The sequence below is a fragment of the Platichthys flesus genome, chromosome 10 (genome assembly GCF_949316205.1).
Source record: "Platichthys flesus chromosome 10, fPlaFle2.1, whole genome shotgun sequence".
Classification (NCBI taxonomy): domain Eukaryota; kingdom Metazoa; phylum Chordata; class Actinopteri; order Pleuronectiformes; family Pleuronectidae; genus Platichthys; species Platichthys flesus.
Genome location: NC_084954.1, coordinates 18,246,632 through 18,264,589, shown reverse-complemented (window position 1 = coordinate 18,264,589; position 17,958 = coordinate 18,246,632). Strand labels below are relative to the sequence as shown.

At 42.2% G+C, this 17,958-nt stretch overlaps 1 protein-coding gene across 1 annotated transcript; it reads left to right on the top strand.

The window, feature by feature from the left end:
- The first annotated feature begins 1,583 nt into the window (after positions 1-1,583).
- On the top strand, positions 1,584-3,487 carry LOC133962041 (tripartite motif-containing protein 16-like). Its single transcript, XM_062397477.1, has one exon. It carries the CDS (start codon positions 1,584-1,586, stop codon positions 3,264-3,266), a length of 1,683 nt encoding a protein of 560 aa, XP_062253461.1. The 3' UTR covers positions 3,267-3,487.
- The last annotated feature ends 14,471 nt before the right edge of the window (positions 3,488-17,958 follow it).

Genomic DNA, 17,958 nt, shown 5'->3' with positions numbered 1-17,958 from the left:
GTGTTTATTGTACATGTACAGTTGAGTAGAAAAAACACTTTTGATTTACAGTGGTCTGTGTTAAATCGATTTTAAATACTGTTTCAATTATGTCAAGCTGTAAGTTAAAATTAATACAACATATTTATCTGCTGCTGCTTAGTCTTCTGTTCTTTTGGATTTTTCCTGATCTGAATTAGCATTTCCGTTGAGGAGCGTCCTAATCGAGTCCCTCTGAGGGATTTCCCAGCAGCTCTCGTCACTCTCGTTTCTTATTCACAAGTATATAGATTTAAACATATGTATAAAGCATTAAAATCTAATATATGTATGTAGCTTAAAGTTGAAATAAAGAATAAATCCAGTCTGTTCTTTTGTCTTCATTCCAGGATCTCATTGAAAGCTGTTGGAGACAAAGGGAAACACCTGTGAGAGAATAACTGAGGCAGTTTTCCTCCTGAAACTCCACAAACCTCCATGTTCACATTCAGTCACTGTCTTTGCAGCTTTTCTGCACTTAAACAGCTTCATCGAAAAGAGAAATGACCAAAGTTTTCTTTCACTCGCTGATTTTCCAAAACCCAGATCTTGTTTGTGATCTCAGTGGATGAAGAGAGTTCGTCACACAGATTTAAAGAAGTGGAGAAATAATGGTTTGGAGAAGTTTCAGAGTGAAGACATTAAGTTGAGTCCAGACACACATGCCCCATATTGGAAATATTGTGATGTTGTGAACTTGAGGTCGTTCCGTTTATTGTGCTGTTGATTTTCATGAGGATGAAACTTCACAGCGGGTTCTTCGTGTTGCCTCAGTGTTTCAGGTCGTCTCATCACGGACAGACGGTCTTGGGTCGTACAGTTTGAATCCAGACTTGATCAAAACTTCTTGACCCAAAATTTGTCCAAGGTTTAACCCACAAAACAAACGGTAAATACACTCAGGATTAGGTTCCTGACGACTGGGATCGATTCTTTGCTGTAAGTCTGTATCATCTTTGGCTGCACACGCTGTTGTTACAGCTCAGTTTAACGCTGAGGGGGACAGAGTTTTAGAAATAAGACAACCTGAGGAAAAATAGAAGGCTGAGTCAGAAGCTTCCTTTAAATCCAACTTCAAACCTTCTGTTATCGTACCAAGATTTGATCTAATTCTAGTTTTTAAAGGGTGGTCATGATTACATTTCTGTCCCCTGTAGTGTTTTTATACTTTTACTCTTTCATACTTGTGTTTTAATGTATTTTACCTGTGTTTTTCATTTGTGAAGCCTAAGTAGTTATTTTATTTCATTGAAAAGATTTGTTAACTTTTCTGGAAACTTTGAAGAATGTGAATCTTACAACCTGTGCTGTTGTGAGCTGAATGTGACAGTTCCCTGTGCTACTATTCACTTTGAGATGTGACAACACAGATAAAACCTCAGAACCAGCTCCTCCCAGTCAGGATACTTCTGTGTCTCATCACTTCACAGGTGTGTAAGTGTAAGGACCAGTGAACAACAAGCTGTGACCTGTGGGAGATGAGTCACTGCGGGGAGTGAAGGAGAGAGGGATCTGCAGAGATCTGTTCAGAGGAAGATAACCTGCTTTCACTGGCACCAGCTGAAATGGCGGAGCAAGAAAATCAACCGGACAGAAAAAGATTCTGCTGTACGATCTGTCTGGATCTACTGAAGGATCCGGTGACTACTGGCTGTGGACACAGCTACTGTATGTGCTGTATTAAAACCCACTGGGACAATGAGGTAAGAGGAAGCTACAGCTGCCCTCAGTGTAGACAGACATTCAAACCGAGGCCTGTCCTGGTGAAAAACACCATGTTAGCTGATTCACTGGAGGAGCTGCAGAAGGCTGGACTCCAAGCTGCTCCTGCTGATCACTGCTATACTGGACCTGGAGATGTGGCCTGTGATATCTGCACTGGGAGAAAACTGAAAGCTCTCAAGTCCTGTTTGGTTTGTTTGGCCTCTTATTGTGAGAAACACCTCCAGCGTCATCTTCAGTCAGCTCCATTGAAGAAGCACAAGCTGGTGGAGCCCTCGGAGAAGCTCCAGGAAAACATCTGCTCTCGTCACGATGAGGTGATGAAGATGTTCTGCCGCACTGATCAGCAGTGTATCTGTTATCTCTGCTCTGTGGAGGAACATAAAGACCACGACACAGTGTCAGCTGCAGAAGAAAGGACAGAGAGGCAGAGAGAGCTCGGGCTGAGGAGACAAACAATCCAGCAGAGAGTCCAGCACACAGAGAAAGATGTGAAGCTGCTTCAGCAGAAGGAGGAGGCCGTCAATGTCTATGCTGATAAAGCAGTGGTGGATAGTGAGAAGATCTTCACTGAGCTGATCCGTCTGCTGGAGACAAGAAGCTCTGATGTGAAGCAGCAGATCAGATCCCAGCAGGAAACTGAGGTGAGTCGACTCAGAGAGCTTCAGGAGAGACTGAAGCAGGAGATCACTGCGCTGAAGAGGAAAGACCATGAACTGAAACAGCTCTCAGACACAGAGGATCCCTACCAGTTTCTACTCAACTACCCCTCACTGTCGCCACTCAGTGAATCTACACACTCATCCAGCATCAGGATCCTTCCATTGAAGAACTTTGAGGACGTGACAGCAGCTGTTTCACAGATCAGAGGTCGACTACAGGACATTCTGAGTAAGACAGAGACAGAGATTTTCCAGATTGTGTCTAAAGTGGATGTTTTACTGCCACAACCAGGGCCAGAGACCAGAGCTGACTTTTTAAAATATTCGCAGGAAATCACACTGGATCCAAACACAGCAAACAGATATCTCTTATTATCTGAAGGAAACAGAAAAGTAACACATATGAGTAAAAAACAGTCTTATTCTTATCACCCAGACAGATTCACATGTTTGCCTCAGGTCCTGAGTAGAGAGAGTCTGACTGGACGTTGTTACTGGGAGGTGGAGGTGGAGGTGGGGGGGATAGCAGGAGTTGGTGTAGCAGTCACATACAACAATATCAGCAGATCAGGAAACTCAAATGAATGTGAATTTGGATGCAATGATAAATCTTGGTCATTATCTTGTTATAGAACCAGATATATCTTTCATTACAACAGGATCATGACTCCAGTGTCAGGTCCTCGGTCCTCCAGAGTAGGAGTGTACCTGGATCACAGTGCAGGTGTCCTGTCCTTCTACAGCGTCTCTGACACCATGACTCTCCTCCACAGACTCCAGACCACATTCACTCAGCCTCTCTATGCTGGAGTTTGGGTTTATTGTTATCCCGGAGACACAGCTGAGTTCTGTAAACTCAAATAGACTTGAGTCATTAAAAGCAGTGATTTAGATTATGTGTTTAACTCTTTAATTTATGTTTGTTCATGGGTGTTGATGATTTAATAAATGACGCTATAAACCAAATGGTTTGCCTCTAGCTGCTGTGGTGAGAGCCCCCTGGCATAGGCTACTGCCACAGTGTTTTAACATGCTGATGTTCGTATTTAGTCAAAGATTGGTGGCTGGTCATAAAACCCACCTCAACAATGTTGAGAATGGGACATGAGCCAATCTAAAAAGTGATTTTTTTTTTCAAAATCGTTTCTGTCACTCTATCATGCGTATTTTGCTCAAATAAATTTTCACGATAATTATAAATAATGTGTTGTTTGACAGACAAACGCATTGCAGTTCCTGATTGACAGCTGTTGCAACTAGTAGCCTACTAACCCAAGTTGGATAACAACTAGGGAACTGTCGATGCCTCAGGCACATTCATGCCAGAAGTGTGGAAACATTTTTGTATCGAAAAAAGAAAAAAACAATTGCTCAATAATTGGAATGTGAACCAAAATAAGGATTTAGAGAATCATTAGACCCTATTTTGGACAGTTATGCAGTTTAATAAAAAATAGTATATTATTATATATGTTATAAAACATGGTGAAACGTCATGATTGACAGCTGAGACTGACCCATAATTGGTTGCACGTCTGTAGCGCCAGGATATCAGTAGATGGCAGAATTTGTAACTGGGATATTTTGGATATATTTCTGGATAGTTAGATAAAGTGGGGACGTGTCATCCACATACGTCGATGTGGCTGACGCACTGGGCAAGAGATTTTCATTCAGTGATGGCCTCTACGCATTAAGGGTATGACAAGTAACATGGAAATGGGAAATAAATCGATGTTATATTTTTCTGCAATCTTTCAATATAAACTTGATTAAACAAGAACCTGGACCCCTCACACTGTGCACCTCAACCCCCACTCCTCTAATTCTTCATTTGACACCATCTCCACCTGCACTCCTTTATGGAGGACCATACATGACATAAGTAAAAATAAATAAATAAATAAATGTATAAATAAATACAGAAATAAATAAATAAATGAATAAATAAAAATGGAAATAAATAAATAAATACAGAAATAAATAAATAAATATGTTAATACCAAGAGAAATGTCAAAATAAATGTCTTAAATATATTTGCACATTTATTTATTTATTTCCACTTTTATTCCAACTTTTATTTATTTCCACATTTATTTATTTCCACATTTCAGTGTCCTTATGCTAATGAGAAAGGCGGGCCTAACCTCAGTCTCGAGCAGGATTAGTCAACTGAGCTACACACACACACACACACACAGCCCCTGCGCTCCGTCACACACTCGCACAGAGACACGGGCAGTGACTGAGACTTGAGCTCTTCACCGTGAAACAGCCGGTTAGTGACTCTGTGGAACAGTGGAAACAGTGAAAACACAGAGTTTCTCTGGTCACATCTGCTCAGAGATCAGCGGCTTCATGATCACAGCAGAAGCTGCAGGTGGTTTGTAACGAGCTGGAGTTTCTGTTTCCTCCTCCTCCTCTCGGCTCGCTCATTGTGCTCAGTACAACACGAGACGTGACGCTCACAGTCAGGACTACTGACAGCTAAATCATCCCAATAAAAAAGAACCTTAACTAACCCTCTGAACTTGAACTAGTTAATTTTAAGTGTGAACTGGCTCAACGCTGCAAACAGCTACTGGACACCAGTCAGCATTGAGAGGCAGACGTAGGGCTGGATCATTACACTCTTGTGACCAATCCTGCATGAGACTGCGGATAGGCCTTTCTCATTAGCATAAGGACACTGCAAATGAAAAGGAAATGTATCAGGGAATAAATAAATGTGCAAATATATCTAAGACATTTATTTTGACATTTCTATTGGTATTAACATATTTATTTATTTATTTCTGTATTTATTTATTTATTTCCATTTTTATTTATTTATTTATTTCTGTATTTATTTACACATTTATTTATTTATTTATTTTTACTTATGTCATGTGTGGTCCTCCATACTCCTTATCACCCCACCTCATGGACACTCTAGTGGTGACAAACCATCATCTTGTTTTGTAACATAAATGCTAGTCTCAACCCGCTCAGTCTTGAGTCTGCAGTGTTCTGCTTTATGGTTCCCCTGACACGATTCAACTTGTAGCCTGCCTGTCAATTCCTCTTTGCCATAGACCAGTCATGGCTGTACAAATTACATCCAATCATAAAGTCCCTACATGGAACGTGCATTTATATTCTCAAGGCTCTCTCCTGCAGAGGTGCTCGCCTTGACTGACCCGACCTTGTTCAGTGCTGTCAGACACTGGACAGGAGCACATGAGTGGAGGCAAAGGGTTCTTCAGTGTGTGGGGAGGCCTCAAGGGTGTGGGTTTACATGAATACTGTTTGTTGGAGAAGGTGGGTGCTGGCAGACCTTGTATTTGTTATTCCCTTATTCTGCCAATTCTGAATTATTCAGAAGCATTAACATTCTTAACGCTGGCTAATAAGTAATTAATTATTGAGGCAGCAGTGGACCCTGCTTTGCCAGAATACATTTTTTAAAGGCTGATTCTGTTTTAAAAAAAATATAATATTAAGCCTGGATGGTTCTCTCAAAAACTGCTGGGTAGGAGGACACATTTCCTCAGATAGCATCCCTGTTTATATTTGTCTTACAGTGTGTGTTTGAATATGTTTGTGTTCAGACTGATGCTTAGATAATCTTATATGCATTAAAGGTCATTCTGAGCAATTCAATCTACGCTTTACTGTGGGGTGGGATGGCAGGGCTGCAAATGAGACCTGCAGGATCAGTTCATAATTAAACCATAAAACTTTAGTGGAACAATAAAACACATAAAAGTAAAATTATATGGATAACAAATTGCTACAATATCCCTTCGAGTTAATACGAGTGGACGAGGAGTCAGTAGCTTAAGGAATACGAAAATGTGATTCATCAGCAGAAAAACAAAAGACACAAAGTGCTGTTTCAGACAGAAGAGGAAGGAAACAAATGAAGGATTCAAATTACAGTGGAGATAAATGAGTACCTTGTTGCCAGCCGCGATGCAGTGTATTGTTTCACTTTGTGAGCCTCTTTCTTTGTGGGCCATCGCTGGAAACTGTTTTCTCTGAGACACACACTGCAGAGGAACTATACCGCAGAGGCTGATTCGAGTACAACTGGCAGGTGTTTATACGTCTGTCTGATCAGATTTTCTCATCTCAAAAGTCACATAAAATACACTGATGTGTCGTTAAGACCGACATGAAGGCTGCGCTCGAAGACAGAACCTGTGTTGATGAAAGGCCCTGTCCAAGAATACAGCTTTCAAACAAGATTGTTATTATTACTCTCAATCCTGGCTGTGTGAGGACTGCAACATGGTCCTAACACAGTTTCCCATTGTCAGAGCTAACTCACACATACAAATATTGAGTGCATATATATATGAGAATATATATACAGTATAATAAAGACAAGATGCGATAAGATCATGTTAAATAATCACCATATTGTTCGTTTTTTTATTTAATATCTCAGACAATTTTCTGTAACATAAATGAAAAGAGAACAAGAAATTATTTATGGGTGAATAAAAAAGATAAAATGAGCCTTTATTAATTCAACAGAGATCAGTTGACATCTCCATAATGATAGCAAGTGGACCTTTGATTTTGTCACACATGCTGTAGCTAAACGTACATACTGTATCTTTCACTGTATGAGTCCGATGTAGAGAGTTGAGTCAGTAAGTGACCGGCGTATGGGCAACTCAGTATATCAGTATATTTCAGGTAGGAGTGCAGTTGTCTAAATTCTGTCTAAGGGGGCGCCACAGGGTCAAACTTTGAAAAACCACCAGCACTGACAAGACAATTGATGACATGCTTCAAAGGTTAACCCAAAACGAACAACAGTAATGAAACCCAATGTCTCTTTTGTAAGCTTCTGCAGGAAAGCAACCAACAGCCATGTGTCTTCACTGTAAGGAAGAACACCCAGCATGCATCTAACGCGGGTCTCACGCAACATGAGCAGACCCGGAGGTGGCACATGTGGGTAACCTCAGCAGGGAATAAGGATGACATTAGGGGGAGCTGCACAGGGAAGCATGCCATTTTTTATGTTGCTTTCATCATCTGTGTTTACCCACAGACGTATGTGGACAGAGAGTTTTCTGTCGTCAAAAGACGAGAGCAGAGAAGACAGCAGGTATCACTTGGCCATCCTGTATACCTTCACAGGCTGAGCAGGAGAACACAGATGGAGGTTGTTTACCCACACTTAAAAAAAAAGAGTCCCTCCTCCTTCTTTTTTCCCCTGGGCGGATCCAACATCCAACCGTTTCATTACTTTGAGGTGGAGATGAGGTCACTAATGTTGGACAGGCTATCAGAACTCCCCGCTGGGCGAAGCTATTCCGGCTGGAGGGAAACGCTACACCTCTCTAGATATCCTGCCTGCACATCACCCCCCCCCCCCCCCCCCAACCCATTCCCCCTCCTCCTTTCCCTCCAATGGGGACAATTTGACCATCCAGGTGCCTGAAGCCTCTGTGGCTAAAGCAGCACCGCAGGCTGTGAAAAAACACCAGCGAGTGAGCGGCAATGCAGGAGGAGGCCTCGGACGCCTTCCATCGCCTCGAATGAAAATCCAAGGAGGAAGAAAAGAGACCCGAGGGTGCTTGTAAATCAATACACACACAAACGCAACGAGTCAACAGCAAGACATTTATTCGCATTTGCAGTTGTTTCTTTTCACCGGTTTAATATAATGTTTTCTCAGCTGCGAGCCGTGTAGCATTTAAGTTCATTTAAACAAAGTGAAAGCTCATTTCAATTAGACTGCAGCGCCAGTCTTTCATGCCAATGAACATCTGTTTGCTCTTCTGGTTGAGGAGCATTTTCCACCTGGCAATCACAGGACGAGTGATTAGTGAAAATGCTCTGCAGCATCTTTTCAAAGCTCTTCTCTGTAAGATCTCAGTTGTAGTGTTTCACCAACAAGTCGGCTTGCTAATTGATTTCTCGCATCCTTCGATAAAGACGACCAATACGAGTAACCAATCGCTGAATGGAAGACTCTCATTATATATCAAGTATTGTCGCATTGAAGTGCGATCATCAAACACTGTATCATGTAGATAGAGTAATAAAATAAACCAAACCTTTTGTGGTGATCTGCTGAGTGTTGACAGATGATATATTTATTGGTTGGTGAACAGAAGAAATGAGATGGACAAATAATGTCCAAAGAAAATAATGTCCCTCCATATTTTGATTTGTTTCCATCCCAGACCCCCTGCCACCCAAATCTAAATGAAAATGGATATTGATTTGGTCGAAAATGAAAGTTAAATAATACAAGTGTTCTTAATCATAGGGAAACACAGGTAGTCGGTCAAAATAAGACAAGATGGCAGCCCGCCAGGTTGAATGATATTGCTTTATAAAAATAAATGAGATTGAAACCTGTGATGAAATTGTGTGGACGGCAATGATGAATAAACAGGCAACTTTACAGACTGCCATTGCAATTATTGTCATGAATGAGTTAAGGTTAAATATATATATATAATTATTACCGGAGGGATTCTGGCATTTACTGTTATAGAGTTGGAGATACTTTAATCTCCTATCTCTACAGGTCTTGCTGCAAAATACTGCAGGACAATTACATCCAGTGTCTCTTTCATTCTTTCTCTGTTTCTGTTCCCATTTTTCAAATAAGACCTAGCTGACCTCTTTTATTCCTTCCACTTCACCAGGCAAGACTTTTATCTAAAAGTGCTCAAGTCATATCAGTCAAAAGAAACTAGGCTGTGGCTGCGGTCCTGATAAAAAAAATAACCAATCTGTATGTTCTGTATTCAATTGTACAAGATTCTGAATTTACTAATTATTTATAGATCAGTAATAAACAGCAGTGGATTTAATTTTCTTTTTCTTAATCAGGGCATATAAAGGGGCCATAATTTACACAGAAGGGCAGTTATATGTCTATCATCTATGCACAGTTCCTGAAAAATCGGACTCCAGCTGGGGTCAGTGCCCCCTTGTCCTGCAACTGAATCCGCCCCTGGAAATACAGCATTATTAGATCACACTTTGGCCTAGCAGGTTGTTGAAAATCTAAAGTTATTAGAAAGTCAAACACCTCCGTCTTCATGCCGAAGAAGTGACAATTCTTGATTCAACAGCCAGAAAGTTGCAAACTCAAGAGTTGTTCTCACTGTTGGCTTAATTAGAAGTTATCCATAAGAAATTATAAAACGATTTAAAGTGACACCTTTTCATAAAACAGTTCAATAGTTAAACAGCAGGATTCACAAATTTACTGACTGACTGAATTAATAATAAACGACTATGTACGAATGTATTGTCATCCTGCTAGGATAGAGACCTTCAGAACTTGGTTTGTTCTACAGCAAGCAATTTCAATTTACACCTCACACACTGTGCTATCAGGGTGTGAACGGTTTCTCTGTCTTCCCCAAGGACACTTTGACACTTGACTAGCCAGAAATCCAACCACCAACCTTCCGATTGGGGGACATCCTGCTCTATTTACTGACAGTTGCCTCCCATTGTTGTCATCACTATCAGAATGAATCCAGAATTGAGCGGTAGATGAATGAAACCTACTGTACACTGCAAGGACGTCAACATCTCACCTGATAAATTGTCTCCCATGCAATCATTCCAGCAAAATAAACACCTATGTGTGACTGTGCAGACAGGCTGTCAGTGCTGACATATTAAGCTATCATTACTGTCAACAGCCTGTGAAGTGGTGAGAAATGAAAAGTGAGACTGATGATTAATTTCCCTGCATGCATAAGGAAACCTGCTTACACTAATCACCAAGGCAAAGAAAACACTTTAATGGTTATTTTTTTCCAAATTTACATAACTGCTCTTGTTTTGAGGTTGAAAAAAAGTGACTGATAAGCTTTGGGAAGCTCGAGTAACAAAATTAAAGTCCTTGAGTGAAATATAACTCAGTGACTAATACTTAGCAACAGGATTTTTATTGTTTCTGCTATCATGAATAACCATGATTTGTCAGTTTGGATATAAGACACCCAGAATACGTGCAGTCATACAGATGTCTCAAAGTGTAGAGGCAAAGCTTTTGGGAGCAGAAGTGAAATCACCCCTGACTGTGTTTACCAGGAAGGTATGAGCTGGGATTTATTCCTCAAGAATCCTGCTCAACTTCTCCACTCGGGAGGACATTTCATGTCAGACATTTTCGGCTGCAGCACTCAGATATCTGTCAGATAAGTTGCTCCCACGCGCACAGTGGCCCGTGCACGCCACACATCACTGTACAAACATTCGACATTGTCAACAATGCTGAATCCCATTTTCAATCTTTTGTAGGAGCATGCGTCACCACAATACATCCCCCTCAGCCACAGCGCAGGCAATTTTCCACACAATAAGCCGCATCATGCCATCGAGGAGCAACAATGGAGCCGATGAAGTGGCCTGCTTTTAGATACTGCTGTGCAGTACCAACAAGGGCAAAAACAGACTCATTACATTAATGCATGATTCATGCATAACCCACATAGTGTCCACAGATATGTAAGACACTCTTCTCTTGTCCTGGCTACTAATGTTTCCGAGATGAAGGAGGTACCTGGGTTCAAAGCAGGCAGTGAATAACCTTCACTTTGTGTAATTTCTCTTTCCATGATCAAAACATGAAAGCCAACGACTACAATAGGCCTATATGACAATAGATGAATACAAAAAAGATGTTAGAATGAATATTCTATAAATTCGACAGGCTATGGTTTAACGTAATATTTAACTTGATAAAAAACCCATTAAGCTTTAGATCTGATAATTATGACCTTATAACTCAATAATGGATAAAGTTGAACAAGTCATTGTCTACAGCAAACCACAGGTCATGGTAGCTGCCATATCATTTACATTATTTAATCATTTTGATTTCACCATATCCGACTGAGAAAGACATGAATGAAAGTCATGGATACTGCTCATCGTCATGGCAACAGCATTCATACTTTATATGTAGCCATTTTTCTGAAAGCACAATGTTAGCTTTTTTTGCTGTAATGCTTTACATTGAGCTGAATTATAAATTCTAAACTTGGGTCTGGAACCTTATATTCGTTGCTTAACATACCTATGAAATAGCCAACACAAAATGTATGCAAAATAACATGGGCTAGTGAAATTATTATACAAACTTACATATGAACAGTTGTAAAACAAATTCAGTTGTCAAGGTTTGAGGGAGGAGATGGACCCAGGATGCAGAGATTTTAACAAAAAAAAGGTATTTAATGTAAATAAAAGACTTTAAACAAGACAAAAACAAAACACAAACACAAGCAGGTAAGTTCTGGCGAAAAAGCGCACGGAGAACAAGGAAGCAGGAGAAGCTGGTCGAGACAGCTGAAACAAACAAACCCTATCTGCCACGTGTGGAAACCACTAGCACAACAACGAGTACGAACCGACACCAGACAAAGGGAAACAGAGGCTTAAATACAGAGCAGGAAGGCCGAGGCAATTACACCAGGTGAAACACATGAGGATTGGAGAGTACAATCAAAGACAGGAAGTGAGACGCGAGAAGAGAAGAGACGTCAGAGGAGAGCCTCCGGAGCGGAGCAGGGGGCTGGAGCAGACGCCGCTGCGAGGACCACTGACGTCGGAGAAAGAGAGACATCAGACGGGAACCTTCGCCGCGGAGCAGGGACTGTTGCTGGGAGCGGAGCTGGCACAGCGAGGATCTCCGACGCCGAAACACAGAGGACGTCAGCCGAGAGCCTCCGGCGCGGAGCAGGCACGGGAGCAGGGACCGGAGCTGGGTGCAGAGCTGGCACCGCAAGGATCTCCGACGCCGAAACACAGAGGACGTCAGCCGATAGCCTCTGGCGCGGAGCAGGCACTGGAGCTGGGACCGGAGCAGGGTGCAGAGCTGGCACCGAGAGGATCACCGACGCCGAAAAACAGAGGACGTCAGCCGAGAACCTCCGGTGCGGAGCAGGCACAGGAGCTGGGTGCGGAGCTGGCACCGCGAGGCTCTCCGACGCCGAAACACAGAGGACGTCAGCCGAGAGCCTACGGCGCGGAGCAGGGATTGGAGCCGATGCTGGAGCAGACGCCGCTGTGAGGACCACTGACGTCGGTGAACGAGAGACATCAGCTGGGAGCCTCCGGCGTGGAGCTGGGACTGGAGCCGGTGCTGCAGCAGACACCGCTGCGAGGACCACTGACGTCGGAGAAAGAGAGACATCAGACGGGAACCTTCGCCGCGGAGCAGGGACTGGAGCTGGGTACGGAGCTGGCACCGGAGCAGGGACTGTTGCTGGGTGCGGAGCTGGCACAGCGAGGATCTCCGACGCCGAAACACAGAGGACGTCAGCCGAGAGCCTCCGGCGCGGAGCAGGCACGGGAGAAGGGACCGGAGCAGTCGGGACTGGAGGTGGCTGGTTCCAGTGAGAATGTTGCTTGACGGATTGGCTTCGGCTGTGGATCCCCCCTCTCTCACGTCCGCAATCAGCCAGAGGAAACCCCTTGAGGTTGCGGGGTCCCCAAAAAACCCAGTCGCTTCCAGCGTACAGGACAACGGATGGGGCTGGAGGGTGGCGCCTGCGAGCTGGCCTTAAAGATGCAGGGTTACTGCTCCGACCTCCGCCACCAACTGCAGACCTCTGTTGAAGGCTGCGGGGTCCACCAAAAGCCAGGCGGGTTCTCTCAAAAGGGTTTGAGAAAAGAAAACTAAAAAAACGAACCTCTGCTGGGTCCATAGTTTGGTCGGTTCGTTCTGTCAAGGTTTGAGGGAGGAGATGGACCCAGGATGCAGAGATTTTAACAAAAAAAGGTATTTAATGTAAATAAAAGACTTTAAACAAGACAAAAACAAAACACAAACACAAGCAGGTAAGTTCTGGCGAAAAAGCGCACGGAGAACAAGGAAGCAGGAGAAGCTGGTCGAGACAGCTGAAACAAACAAACCCTATCTGCCACGTGTGGAAACCACTAGCACAACAACGAGTACGAACCGACACCAGACAAAGGGAAACAGAGGCTTAAATACAGAGCAGGAAGGCCGAGGCAATTACACCAGGTGAAACACATGAGGATTGGAGAGTACAATCAAAGACAGGAAGTGAGACACCGAGAAGCTGAAACAAGACAGTGAGAGCAAGGCTACAAAATAAAACAGGAAATAGAAAACACACAGACTGAAATTAACAAACTAAAATGACAGGACACCACATCAGTTTCATTTTCTGAAAAACATTGACTAACATTTTTATTGCAGAATAACTGTAATGCAAATTTATTTCTGGTGGGTTATTTAGGTCAGATTATTCAGTTTAAATAACGACATGGATCAATTTGTATAATTTATTATTAACTGTTTATCTGTTTGGTATTTAGTGGAGAGAGAGAGAGAGAGAGAGCGAGAGAGAGAGAGAGAGAGAGAGAGATGCGGGTCAAGACCACACAGTTAAATAATGCAGAGGCGGCAACATTCATTGTGGCGGACTCCTCAAGGATCACAGAATGGCAAAATGTATTGAAATATTGTTATTATATGGATTCTCCATAACCTTGTCCCACATTCATTTACAACACAGTTTGTTTGCTGTATGTATTACGAGATTGTGCTAACGAGATCTAGTTGAATACAATGTAGCTGCCACACTTATTGGATTGCTGCTGAAGGCAACGTAGTGGACCAAACTGAACATTATTCATTTTCTACAAAATATTTTGTTTTGTTAGTCTTTTTACACTCTAGTAATAAACTTAAAATATGACTATTTTAAATTAAAAGGTCAAATACATGCATTATTATCCAGTGATATGATTGATTATAAAGGGGGTTGAATACTAGAAGCGGAGCCCCCCTTTAAGTCTAATCCTCGAATTGCCCTTGAGTGGAGCCCAAAAACTGAGCTAAAATACAGAAAGGTCTGCTTCAAATGACCTGTATTAACCAATGGGGGCAGGGCAAATTTCGCCTCCTTCATTAGAAAAACAAATTGTGTGTCATACAGACAGAATGGTCAATAGTGTTATCTAATGCAGTAACTCTGAACTTGTGACAAAAACTGTTTTTATTTAAAAACTTAAATTGAAGTGTCTAATGTACAACGATTAAAACAATTAAAAGCATTTTATCCTTTTTCCCTTCCTCATCCATGGAAGCTTTGAGGGTCTGCATAACATCAGTCCCCTCATGTCATTGCTACGATCATTGCGATGTGTTAGGCCACACCCTCGCAAAGACCAAGAGGACATGGGCTGGAGCCTGAACATGCAGCAGCTATAACTACCTATGTGGCCCCTATAGGTTATGTGAAGGTGGGTAGCTCAGCTGCTGTCCCTACAAGCCGAGCCATGGTCCATGTGTCCACCAGAGCTTTCCACATCTTCTCCTCTGGGGGAGTGTGGATGTTAGGCTGATAGAAGGGAGATCATTCCTCCCCTTTGACGATTAAGATTAAGATTAAGATCCATTTATTCATCCCAAACACATGCACAGACATGCAAAGGCACACTCATGCAGGTAGGGAAATTTAATCTCTGCTTTTTACCCATCTGGTGCAGGACACACAGAGCAGTGAGCGACCATGTACGGCGCTCGGGGAGCAGTTGTTGGGGGAGTAAGGTGCCTTGCTCAGGGGCACTAGACAGGGTAGGGAGACTCTTGGATTTTTGGACAGATCAATCCAGGTTCGTCTTTTGTTGTCTCTCCGTGGAGTCGAACCAGAGACGAACCAGAGACCTTCTCTGCCCATAGTCCAAGTTTCTGCCACTAGACCACCACCTCTCCTTTTTTTTTTTTTTTGCATGTGGTCCAGCGAACAGACGCCTAAAGCGCAAGCATTTAAGAAGCTTTAGGTTGCTAGAGTTAACAATTTTCTCTCACTTAATCACAGTTATGGTATATTCAGTGGTAATTATAATTTTTTTGTCATCTTTAACTATTTTTCCGCAGGGGCAATAGGCTTGCACAGAACTGTATCTGCATGTGATTTTTATGTTTTGATGGGTACAACAAAACCTATACACAGGTATTGGATACCAACCATGGAGCGAGTGCATGTCTTCTACACCTCCTGTGAATGGTGAGCAGGACGTTTATCATGTTTTGTGTTTGTCACCTCTGATCCATTCGAGACCTGGGCCAAGTGACATCTAAGACTTCTCCGGGAATTCAAGCAGCTCGAGGGCCTACTCATTATAATCACTGTCTTTGTCAGGGCAAGGCACAAAGCGGCCATTAATGTCCCCACTGAATCGTTTCACCTGACCTCCTCACAGCCTCTCTCTCACCGGGAGCATTGCTCCATTTGGCCCCAGCTCATCTCTTCTCAGGGAGATAATAATAGTATAGTCACTGTCGTTTGGGAAAAGCAAAGTCCCATTTTCGGGATGAGAGAATGACCCGGGGACACATTGTTATTTAATAACTATGAACTCTAATTTCAGTTCATAGTGAAGCTGACTTCTCTTGCATAAATAAAATCCTGTTATAAAACAAATTTTGACTTCTTGGATGTTGTAGATTTTGGTTTGTTCTTATGGAAACATTTTTAAAATACATTTTCAAAGCAATCTTAAAGCTTTATTCAAATTCTGGATCAAATCATTATAAGTTAAGTGCAAGGAATGGCCCGTGGTGACAAACTCCCTCCTGAGCCCTTTATAGTTAGCAAACACTATACAGCCCATCGGCATTGATTTGTCTAAAAACAAATCAATGCCCAGACTTGGTAAACCCACTTAGATGATGACGAAGTATTACTGGTGAAAGTCGTAAGTGTGCATTAGTTACAGCCGGAAACAAAAACTAAATGATAAAATGTAAAAAATATAACACAGACATATTGGTTTGTAGAAAAATATTTGAGGTATATGATTAATAATTTTTATAAGTTTATCTTTATAAATGCAAAATTCATGCAAGTACCTCACTGCATGTTACATTTAAACCAAAGAATCCTACATTGAAATAAAATTATAAGGACAAAAATAAAATCTCTGGTAAGATCACTTGAGGGAAAAAAGATTGAGCCAGAGGATCTGAGGGACACAGCGGGCCTGTATTTCTAAACTATATCAGACAGATGAGATGAGGCAAAACCCTTCTGTGATTAAAAAACTTTAAATGAATTCTGTATTCTCAGACACAGCAGACAAAAGAGATAAAAGCACGTATTAACCGGCCTCGCACCGAAATGTGCAACACTCTTCAGGAGACACAGTGGCTGGGTGTTAAATTATTAAATCCATGAGCTCCCCATATAAAATGTAATTGAAGGCAAACGCTGTTTAAGTATGAACAAGTGCTGACATTATAGATTTAATTTGATTCATGCTATAAGGCGTTGGACAGGCCCTCAGGTTTGTAACCATGAACTGTATCTGTCATGTGCTACCTAGAAAAAGGAGCACCCCAGTTACACCCGAGTAAGCTGTGTTTCAATTCTAATATTCAACCGGTGATACACCTCACGGGTAGATTCAGCCGCCCGGAATATATTAATGTTTATTACTGTTCTTCACCTTTCACACCGGGTGCTGCATCCGTATTGTGGAAAGTGTCATTGTGTCCCTCGCCCTTCCAGAGGGTGATCAGAGTGCACGGTTTACTGCAGTGCCCCATAAACAGCCAGGGCTCAGTGTCCTGTCACTGCAATCATCATGAGCATCATGAATCAGGGTGATGGATTTTTCTTTATCAAATCATGATTTAAAAAAAAGGCAGGAATCAGTATTGTCAATAGAAAATGATTGAACTGTACAGAAACACAGACACGTAAAATAAAGGTTTGGAGAATTTAATCAAACCTGCTGAAAGGGGGTGCAGCATAGCCACAAGGTGATGTGATACACAGCAGTTTCCACGTGTGAAAGAATGAATGCATCTGTTAGATGATTTGTCCTTTTATAATTCTAACACTTGTAACAAATGAAACTCATAGTGTCTTCCGTTAGACTAAAATGGCTCAGAGTTGTTTCTACAGCTGCATTACTCATCATAGGCACGTCATTAATGTAATGTGGGAAAATGACCCTGGATCTGCCATCAGTGATACATATCAAACCTCCGCTGTCTCACATCACCATCATCACCATCATCATCGTATAAATCTCTTAGTTGCTGTCGTTTGAGGTCAAGCTGTCATTTCGTTATCTCACATCCTGTTTGGTTCGGTTACATTAGCTGTCGGATCTCACTGCAGTAAACTTGTCAACCTGTGATGTGATCGTGAACCCTGTCGCAGACCTTCAGGCTCCTCTTTGCTGTTGTGATATGTGCATGGTACACAAAGGCAGACACAGAGTTAAAGGGAACAAAGATTGGATAAACAAACTACCAAAAGCGCTGTACAAAACGATGAGTCAGGAGAGACTGCTGAACGAAAACAACAAACAACTAAAGACTTGTGTCTGTACTCAGTGTTCATCTCCAAAAAGGCAAAACGAAGCAGTACTACCAGAGATCAGGGAAACAACAGAGACATTAGCAAGCTGATTGTGGACGCTACCTTTAAACACAAAGCAAAGGGGACCAATTACCCAAATTACCCACACTGATCTAACATTATAGAATCTGTAAAATTGATTGACGACTTGATTCTGCACTGCCCTCTG

Bases quoted from the DNA above. Each gene is read 5' to 3' on its own strand.
- LOC133962041 (XM_062397477.1), top strand. From the start codon at position 1,584: ATGGCGGAGCAAGAAAATCAACCGGACAGAAAAAGATTCTGCTGTACG.